Source organism: Montipora foliosa, chromosome 13, assembly GCF_036669935.1.
Source record: "Montipora foliosa isolate CH-2021 chromosome 13, ASM3666993v2, whole genome shotgun sequence".
In the NCBI taxonomy this organism is placed as follows: domain Eukaryota; kingdom Metazoa; phylum Cnidaria; class Anthozoa; order Scleractinia; family Acroporidae; genus Montipora; species Montipora foliosa.
The window spans coordinates 25961739-25971738 of record NC_090881.1 but is presented as its reverse complement, the minus strand read 5'-3'; the positions used below and the strand labels follow the sequence as shown (position 1 = coordinate 25971738).

At 39.4% G+C, this 10000-nt stretch overlaps 1 protein-coding gene across 6 annotated transcripts in view; it reads right to left on the bottom strand.

Moving 5' to 3' along the window:
* LOC137983060 (A disintegrin and metalloproteinase with thrombospondin motifs 16-like) overlaps nucleotides 1-10000 on the bottom strand; it is a 41340-nt gene that overhangs the window by 17159 nt on the left and 14181 nt on the right. For all 6 annotated transcript variants that reach the window (XM_068830232.1, XM_068830230.1, XM_068830234.1 and 3 more), the window contains 9 exons: nucleotides 9145-9211; nucleotides 7965-8269; nucleotides 7311-7470; nucleotides 5878-6041; nucleotides 4926-5015; nucleotides 3662-3786; nucleotides 3127-3140; nucleotides 2455-2557; nucleotides 2140-2268 (listed from right to left, as the gene is read on the bottom strand). In XM_068830232.1, the coding sequence (XP_068686333.1) occupies nucleotides 2140-2268; nucleotides 2455-2557; nucleotides 3127-3140; nucleotides 3662-3786; nucleotides 4926-5015; nucleotides 5878-6041; nucleotides 7311-7470; nucleotides 7965-8269; nucleotides 9145-9211 (1157 nt within the window). The remainder of the gene's footprint in view (nucleotides 1-2139; nucleotides 2269-2454; nucleotides 2558-3126; nucleotides 3141-3661; nucleotides 3787-4925; nucleotides 5016-5877; nucleotides 6042-7310; nucleotides 7471-7964; nucleotides 8270-9144; nucleotides 9212-10000) is intronic.

Here is a 10000-nt window from a genome sequence, read left to right as displayed (position 1 = left end):
ACGCAAAAATCGTGCGCAGTAGGAATGCGCAATGCAAAACCAGGGAATCACCTTAAACTAGGTTGAAATTGAAAGTAGGAAACACCAACAAAAAGCCCATCAATTGTTAGCAAGTACGTGTATATTGGTAAGTAAATCAGTAAGGAGATGTAGTTGGCGTACGTTTTGGTTGTTATTAAGTCTAAGCACTGATTTTAAATGAATAGCATTAAGGTTGGGGTTAGGCATACTGTGCATGATAAGTAATTCTGCTTTTTATTTTTTATCTCAGAGCAGCAGAAAAACAAAACCTTGTTTAATAAGAATTACCTTCATCTTTTATATTTATTTTTCTGGCTTTTGGAAGGAAAAAGACAATTGACTTTTTAGAAGGTAGATTATTGAATGATGTACAGTTAGTTGTACAAATGTAATTCAGTATAAAACCCCTTTGTGGTTATAAGTACTTCAACAATCAAATTCAAAGATTTTTTTTTCTGGTAGTCCACAAACTTTGTAACCTTTATTAAACAGTCATTACTTGCATGTAGTTGACTATAGTTGAACAATGAGAAGTCATTTCCTTGTTTTTACATCTCTTGTACATGTGTCACTGGTCAAGTGCCTTTTTCCATGTGGCAGTGAAACTTATTGTTTTAGTTGTGTCTCATAACACATTCATGTCTACAGTAATTTGCAGTCTGTTTGGTGTGCATGCAATCCAAGAAGTGTGTTTGTTTGTAATGGACTGTTGTCCCCTTAATTTATTTTTATTTTGGCAAAGTTGTTGACTTGGAATGAAATGGTATTGGGTTTGCTTGTTTTTTTTTTTTTATGTGTTTCTTGCTTTTCCATGTTGAGGTGTCCTTATCTCCTTTGTTCACTTGGTAAGTGAATAACAAGCACGTTTAGGTTCTTCTTCTTCTTCTTCTTCTTCTTCTGAATATTTTGTGAAATGATCAATCATGTGGAGAATCCATTTGTGTTTGCGATGACATGAACATGTACATGGTCAGTTTCTAAGGTCCATTAGGTCCATTTGCAAATGTGTTAGGAATTCTCTTGCTTGAATAGGGGCTAGCACAGGCTGGTTTTGCCTGCTGGTGATCGACTTTTGTTCTTTGTGTATCGAGCGGAGCACACAAAGAGTTGTATTACTTCTTGGGATACTACTGATTCGTAGTTTCGCTTCATATACTTGTCCATCTTGTCTCTTCCTTTGTGCGCAATATTCTTTGGCAAAGAACTTGGTGTAGTTGACATTTTTGAAAAATTTCTTCTCCGTTCTTGGATAATATTTTGCCACCCTCCAGTTTCCATCCTTTTCTTATGATAATTGCTACGTCTCGACTTGTCAGATTTGTTCTGTCCTTGCTGTCTTCATTACGTGTTTCTAACCACGTCACGGCATCGTTGTAAAAGTTGTCGTCAATAAAGAGGTTATTTTGCTTAGTTTGGGCTTTTTGGAAGCTTTAACTTCAACCAATGTTTGGTAGAATATCTCTGAATCAACACAACTTGTGTTAGCCATTTTACGAACCGTACAGGGCCACGCATTGCGCACGAGTAAACTTTTGCATAATTTACCATGACCGAGAAGAGTCTGGGCCCTCTTGCACCAGGAGAAAAGTATTTGCTATTAAAATTAATGATTTCTGATTGTCCAAGTCCTGTGTGGTTTAGCGGTTAGTTGCGGCTAAGGACTCAATGCTAAGGGATGCCAGAGGAGCCCGGTTCAAGACTCGGTAAGTGCAGTTTAAAGTGATTTCTTTCTCTCATGTAAACATTGGAATTGAATGGGTCAATTGTATGTAAAGTAGTGGTAGGTATGACGAATGGATCAGGAGATGGAAGCTTAAGAGGATAGGAACAGAAGGGAGAGAATAGAGAGGAAAGTGGGAGGAAGGAAAGGAGATTTTTTTGCTGTTTTGTTGTTTTCAACGCCCCTAAAAAAGCCGTGCCCCTTTTTTCAACCACACCCTATAAAGAAAATCCCTTTTCAAACAGTTGATAAATAACCTAGGTTAATTAAATTCACCTAGTTTGATTTAAAAGGACCTGAATTTAATTTCAACCTGTAACAATTACATGACTTATGCACTAAATGGCAAAACCGTGTAGCTATTTTTATAACCTCTGTAAAAAATGAGCTCCACTTACTTGAGCAGACTTTCAAGTTTCACACGAGAACAGTTTGACCATTTGGCAGCATTCTTGCCAGACGGAGTAACTGATGACATGATAAATGGCCCTCCGTGGCAACCCTGCCCATCATGTCCAAGATTGAAGCTGTAAAGAAATAGCACTGACACTGACAACTGGGTTTAACGCGTGCGCGAGCTAAGAAAAGAAAACGCGTAACCAAAGCGCCTTGACACCTTGAAAAGAGAACTATTTCTTGCCTGTTCGAGATCAACAATTACACTTGCAAGAGAGTTATTAAATTCCAGCAGGGCAGCTTTTATCGCTACTCACTTGTGACCCGTTTCGTGCGCGACTGTCAGTGCTGTTTGCAAGCCCATATCTCCGTTCATATTACCATTACCAGGTTTGCACATTGAACCTAATTGAGCCAGGCCTGAAAAATAAAAGAATTCCCAGAGCTTAAATGGGATATTTACATGTGAGTTGGCGGCGACAAAAGGGGGTATATATGGGGAGGCACAGGTATGAATGATGGCGGGTGATTGGTCTGTCAAATATATGTGAGGTTGTCGTCTGGACGTGGCTGCTTCTCGGACGCTTCCTGGATCAACAACCGAATTTCGTTTCGTTTAAAAAAAGTAGAATTTTAATTCCAGTGAATTGTACTAGTTATATCCCATTGGCTGGCGCAGTAGGATCGATCTTTTCAAATCAGTGTTGACAATAATCCCAGGAGAACTATAAACAAGACCGCTTGATTTTCATGATATTCAAGCCTGATCATGCAGCGCTGACCCTGCTACAAAAAACTCAACTCTGGTTGATGTGCTATCCGTTAAAGTCAATGGACAAAGGATATACAGTTATTCTTCACCTACAAGGGCTAATTCGACCAAGGGGAAAATGCAGCAAATTTGAATGCTGCTGTACAACGTATTATGTGGATTTGTATCCACTGAGGGGAAAGAAGGTCAAAATGGTATGATAACAGATATATCTTACCTCCGGACATTTTGCTGCAAAAAAAAAAATAAATAAAAAATTAAAAAACCAAACCAAGGAAAGGCATAAGTAAGTAAAAACGATGATAACTTTAGGCCCATAAGATACACTAGCGAGTTTTACTTTGGTCTACGCCCAAAGGTATTATTCGTAACAGGATGGGCCCTAATGCTCGACCTGCAACAGGAGGATGGATAGCTGAGCCACAATTGTCAATCTCATTAACTTGATACGCTTTTGGATTTACGATGAGAATATCTTTGAGCGGTTTGCAATTGAGTCACCCGAGTAATCTCTGCTTGTCAATAAATATGCTGACAGTTATTGCCGCAGTCGGTGGACTGCGCTTAGAAGGGTGAAGTTTTAATGCAGAAACGCCACTTTCTCTCTCTGGTTACTGAAACAAGCATTTTGCCATTAATACGTAAGTGCTTGTTTTATGAATAGTCAACCACCCTCCCACGGTACGGTTTCCTCTCCACTAAATATTAGATAGGCAGGAAGAGAACTGGAAACGAGATTACTGAATACGTACTCCGTGATGTAGCTGAATACATCAAAATGTTCAGGGTCTGCATCACTCTTGCTCATGTATTTGTTCGACCAACCCGAAATTCTGTTCAGTTTGACAGACATATGGTCTGTTTCTTTGAAGCCAAGCTGTAAAAAAATTAATGAAAAAAAAAAAAAAAAAAAAAAACTAGTAACAATAACATCCCCGCTTTGTAGGTAGTGTGACCCAGAGCTAGAGCGTTACGTTCATATAATAATGATACCAAATCCTGTGGTATTTTCCTATCCAGAAAAGTAAAATGAAGCATAATAGACAGAGGACAGATATGATGATGAAAACGAATTTACCAAAGGATTGATTCTGTATACCCATTTTATTTGAGGGCTGTGAAGAAAGAAGAGGAAAGGTTGGAAAACGATAATTCCTTGAAGTTTTGAGATTGTATGCAAGGGTCATAGAATGGATCGCAGTTTAATCATTTATTGAAAATCTTTATACGTTTTTGATTGGCTCATATTGCACGCATAATTTTAGCAAAACAACGTTAACGTCCAATATTTTGTTCACCGCTGGTGATATAATATTTTGCTAGAGGTTCATCAGCATAAGAACACTCGCCTAAGCATTTTTCCCTGTTGTCAATCATTTTTATGCGGACAATACCTAAGAGCATTTGAAAACAATGATTTATGTATGCCACTTTGAGTGGGTGCATGTCGCTAACGAGTTTGCTAGCTGTTTCTTCAAAGTAAAATTAGTGTTGCGATAAAAGAGTACCTTGTGGGATGTAATACATCCAGGGTATGTTTTTTGATCTGGTAATATACGCTTTAAGGACGGTGCCTACTAATTCAAAGGTATTTTTGCCCCGGTTTATGATTATGCAAGAAATGTAGATCTTGACAAGTGTCATTGAAATCCAAAAAGAAAATTGGGGGTAACCACGCATTTTTCCAAGATAATTCATGAATAATATTTGTAAAAAGCTTTAAAATACAAAGCAATGTATGGCGTTCTTTCTCAAATTGAAGCTTAATTACCTCTCACAAATGCATGGTTACCCCCAATTTTCTTTTTGGATACCAAGAGCACTTACTAAGATCTACTTTATCCGGATAGTTTTAAACCGCGCAAAAATATCCCTGTATTAGTGAGCATCACGGATACTCGAGTATCTCGAGATGCGCAGAAGGTATGCGCAATACCACTTGTAGGTAAAAACACAGTCACGGATACAAAAGAACATACAATAGTAATTTATAAAAATGTTTTCTGTATCATATACCTCCGTCGTATTCTTGATGTGGAAGATCCTGTTAACGACGTAATAAACTGGATATTTTCCAATGGAAGGATCTTGAAACATAGCAGCGACCTAGGGACAAGTGATAGTTTGGATATCATACCTTAAAAATTTCTGTTGCTTTGGTTATCTTTTTAATAACTGAGTGGAAAAGAATTTTGAAAACGATGACGTAAAAGGCGTGGGAGAATTTCCTAATCAGTTTCATCGTTTCCCGTTTCAGTACGGAGGTTAGAACTGTACGAAAACGCTAATATGAATAAAAAATTTTTCGCGCCGTTTTCGCCACGACAAAAACGGAGACGTTTGAGAAGCATACGTCTTGCTGTGGGGTCTTATCGTGTGCGAGCAAGTCGCGACGAGTTGGGCTTCCCATTCAATGCCTCAGGAAGTGGCGCGGGTGATCTCAGAAAATTTCATCAGTTGAACATTTTCCAGTATAAATGTTCACTGCAGTTCATAATATAACCGAAGCAGTTACAAAGACGCCTTTAACCATTTCATTCTCATGATCTAATAATTCATTCTCCTAAATACTTCCATAGATGTTTGTGTTGGCTGGTCATGAGAATTTGGTGTTATATCAGGATCATACCCTTAAGCTGATAATGATAATCTTCATTCTCAATACTTGCCTTCCCGACCGTGTATTGAGAGGTAAAGTTTACATAGTGATCAATCCAGCATGGAGTTAGACTCAGAGGGGTTAGAAAAAACAAGGAATGAGCTCGAAACTGCGCGCAGGCTGCACCTCGCCATGATTCCACTGAGTTCTCAAGCCATGTTGAGATAGTCATTGGCGAGTTCACCAGTAAGAGGTCATAGTAGAAGCCATAGAAAGCCACGCAAGCGCTGATGTTTATTCTCTTCAAAGTCACTTCATACCCGCAGTTCAAAAGCATGCCCTGTCATAAATTTTTCTTGATATACGTACCATGTTAGCTATAACAAGCAGGATCGTGGCGAACTTATCAGACTGATATTTTTCCACATACTGCTGAGACACAATTAATGCGGCCTCTAGATATCGAAAATGAGTGCTTTCGTTGGCTGCGCGAGGTGTCCTGCGACGTATCGATGTTTCAAAGCGTCCTTTTTCTGAAACAAATACCAAAATAGCTCCTGAAGCTAGTTAAGTTTTACTTGAAAACTCAAATATTTATCGTTTCAGAATACCAAATTCAGTACAGAAACAACAGCAACAACATTATCACAAACTACAACCATTTGCCACTAATACAAAGAAAAGAAAGAAATTAAAAAGGAATTACATTTAACAAGAGGATACGGGGAGCCTAAACTTTGTTCAAAGAATTTTTAGCCGATTTCCTTTAAAGTTCACAGTATTTCTGTGTTTTTTTTAGGTTATAGTATCTTGGTCAATATCCAGCTTCAATTCCGTAGCCCGAAGACCAAAGTCCTATGTCCACATTCTCTGCTTCAACGATCAGTCGTAGAATAGTTGCTTACAGTTAAAACTGTTGTTAACGGCATTGATTCCAATCAAAACCAGTAAACGGATGATTTACAAGTTTCTACGATGGTATTTAAAAATACTTAATAATTTTTCTAAACAATACCGAGAGAATATTAGCCCGGTGAGATGTGTTACCGAGCCCTTCGATAACCGGATATGGCATTGCGTGAAACAAAAACACAAAAACTCGTTTGCGGTTACGCACACAATTCTCCCCGGTAATCTGTCACATCGTGTTCCGTCGTCTAGTGGTCATCGCGATTGCCTCTGAATGAGGAGATACCGAGTTTGAATCCTACTACGCATGCGCAGCCAAATCGCGACCCCCCCCCCCCCCCCACCCCCCGCTCCCCCCCAAAAAAAAAATAAGAAGAAAAGAAAAAAAAAGGAAGAGTCAGAGCCGAATCTAAAACTCTGTTCTTGGAACAAAGTGTTAAAGAGAAAGGTAATGGCTTGCCATGATACACACAAAGTCAGGAAAGATGGAACCAATCCTAAGTCTTATATCAAGTCGCTGCCGCAATGATCGATGATGCAAGTGTACTAGTGTTCTCATTGGTTTAGAATGAATGATTATAAATTCTTGTTATGTTTTTATCGATTGTGACTCGAGGATAGGCGAAAAAAAAAAAAACAAGCAAAAAAACCCGAGCGTTCTCAACCGGAAAGGCCGAACTCGATGACCTTCCGATCATCATGTTCGGATGCTCTTCGTCTGAGCTTCAGCAAACTCGTTCCCTTCTTCCTCTTTGTGTTTGGCTTCTCTAACGGCCCACAAAATCGTTGATGAAACAATGAAGTCAGTTTCAACGTTCGAAGAATGATGACTGCGTTTTTTTCTCAATACCTTCAATCTAATATCTTTTGGTCATAACTCTCAACACACGAACCTGGTTCCTTCGTTTGACAGTCAGATTCGCTTCGTTTCCCTGTTGACAGTTTGTAAATCAGATGTGGCACTGTAATAGCGTTTTTCCTCACACGCTTTGCCAGATGCCTGGGAAGAGGCTGAACAAAAAGTATATCCCCTGAGGTCTTTATCATGCCGGTCTAAAACAGAACGAAAAGCATTGCTTGAGAATACTGACAAAGGTGGCACAGTTGACAACTCATGCCCCAGTAGCTTATTTATCTTGCCTGGATCCAGTGAGTAAGCCACTCTTCAGCATTTCCAATCACAGGTAATTGAATTTCCTCATCACCTCAAAAGTATGAATTAGACAGCGTCTGTATAGCATTTGCTTATGCAAAATTACAGTGGCAAATGATTCACCTGGCTTCGATCTTAAAAAAGGCGGAATATAGCTTATCCACCAGGTAAATCTGACGAAGCGTTGATATTAATGGGAATTGTATAACTTTGCCAGGGGATTCAACAAACAATCACAATTTGAAAAGATAACATATTCTTGCGAGGCTAGGTGAAGTGAAGTGTTGTCCTTATATACACAGATACGCCCTATGTTGTTAGAACGACTGTTGTGTCATATCTACAACACTCAAAAGTCTCTCCTACTACGGCAATGAAGTTTCACGACACTTACCAGACCCTTATTACTTTTCAGTGCCACTAAGGAGTCTGGGTCAGAGAACACTTTCCCCAAATAGAATTTATTTTCTGGCACAGGACGAGTTGTTACCAATCCCCCTCCGTGGTGTGTTTCAATGACTAAATTTGGTGCCATGAGCCTCTTGTTTCGCTTCATTCTCAGGCGCAGTCTTTCTCCAAAGGCATGTAAACTGTAATGCAAAACCTCTGGATGGGTATGACTCCGCCTACGACGAAAATGTGACACTGCTCTTCCATTTGACTCTGTTTCAAGTGGAACGGCTACATCATATTCGGGAACTAGGAAGAGTAAAGAAAAAAGAATGAAGAGGGTAGTTTCTAAAGAAACTGTGGTGCTGCGTCGGTGGGGAAGTAGTATACAAAAATTTGGTTTTATCAACAGAGTTGATAATGTAAATTGGCCACCGTACAGAGATTCTGAAAGCTGACGTTTCGAGCGTTAGCCCTTCGTCGGAGCGAATCAGATTGGAACCCCAAGGAGCCCCTCCGACGAAGGGCTAACGCTCGAAACGTCAGCTTTCAAAATCTCTGTACGGTGGCCAATTTACATTATCAACTCCGTTGAGAAAACCAAATTTTTGTAAAGAAAAAGGAAACTACTTTTTACCGAAACAAAAGAATTATTTTCAGTAGTAAATAGCCTCACGTAGCGGTTCTGCGCCCGGAGGATCATGCGAATGAAGCGGATCTTACCGCATAGTCCCTAACCAACTAACTCTTATCATTACCCCATTCCTTAATTCAAATGGGTGAAAACATTATCATTCCAATTTTCGTCTCTTTTCCCAGGAGATGTCGTTGTTGTAGCGTAGTCGAAAAATGGATGGGGCTCTTAACAAATAGTATATGAAGATACAAGGAGCCCCTCTTGAACAAGAAGGTCATAATTGATTGCACGCCAACAAAGAGCCCCGGACCGTGATTGGATAAAGAAAACCGAGTGCAAGTGGAGGTGCGCGGACATGTTTGCAGCCAACAAGGAACATTGAAGTGACTGCTTGATTGCTTGCTTGCCCGGTGAATCAGCTGGGTTGACGACAAGATAAATGTATGAATAACTAACTGATTGTGAAGTATAGAAACAAATGAGATAATTGACTGATTTTTTATAAGAATTATGACACTAAAATTTAGACTATGATAATTTTACTTACTTTCAAAATGATCTTTAACACCAAAGTAATGTTGTATTTCCTTCTTTGTCATATGATAGTGAAGATTCTACGGCAGAACGTAAACGGGGTTACCAAAAAGAACGCAGACAGTAACGTGAAATTTGTCAGCCCTTCCTGAGAGAGTGAAAAACCAATTCACGAGAATTTACGTGAACTCGCTCCCCTTAAGTAAGCAGATATTGCGTGTTGTCTTATGTATGCATCTCCATACATGTGATACCCTTACTATGAAGCGATCAGGCCGATTCCTTGCTAGCGGAGGTCATTTTTCTTTTTGTGTTCGCTGCGTTGACCAGTACGGGAAAAGAGACCACTGGCATGGGCCGAAACTCACTGCGCAGAGCATGCGCAGCAGTTACTTCGCGACCGAATCCTCACGTGATACTTCATGTCGTGTGGGCTAACTTAAGGACGGTGCCTACTAATTAAAGATATTTTTGCCCCGGTGTGTGATTATGCAGGAAATGTAGTTCTTAAATAGTGTTATTGAAATCCAAAAAGAAAATTGGGGGTAACCACGCATTTTTCAAAGATAATTCATGAATAACATTTGTAAAAAGCTGTAGAATACAAAGCAATGTATGGCGTTCTTTCTCAAATTGAAACTTAATTATCTCTCAAAAATGCATGGTTACCCCAATTTTCTTTTGGATATAAAGAGTACTTACTAAGATCTACTTTCTCCGGATAGTTTTAAACCACGCAAAAATATCCCTGCATTAGTGAGCATCACCGATAGGAAATCCGAGTATCTGGAGATGCGCAGAACGTATGCGCAATAACAATAGTAGGCACCGTCCTTAACAACAGCAGAATTATTGTAAAGGAACGTGCA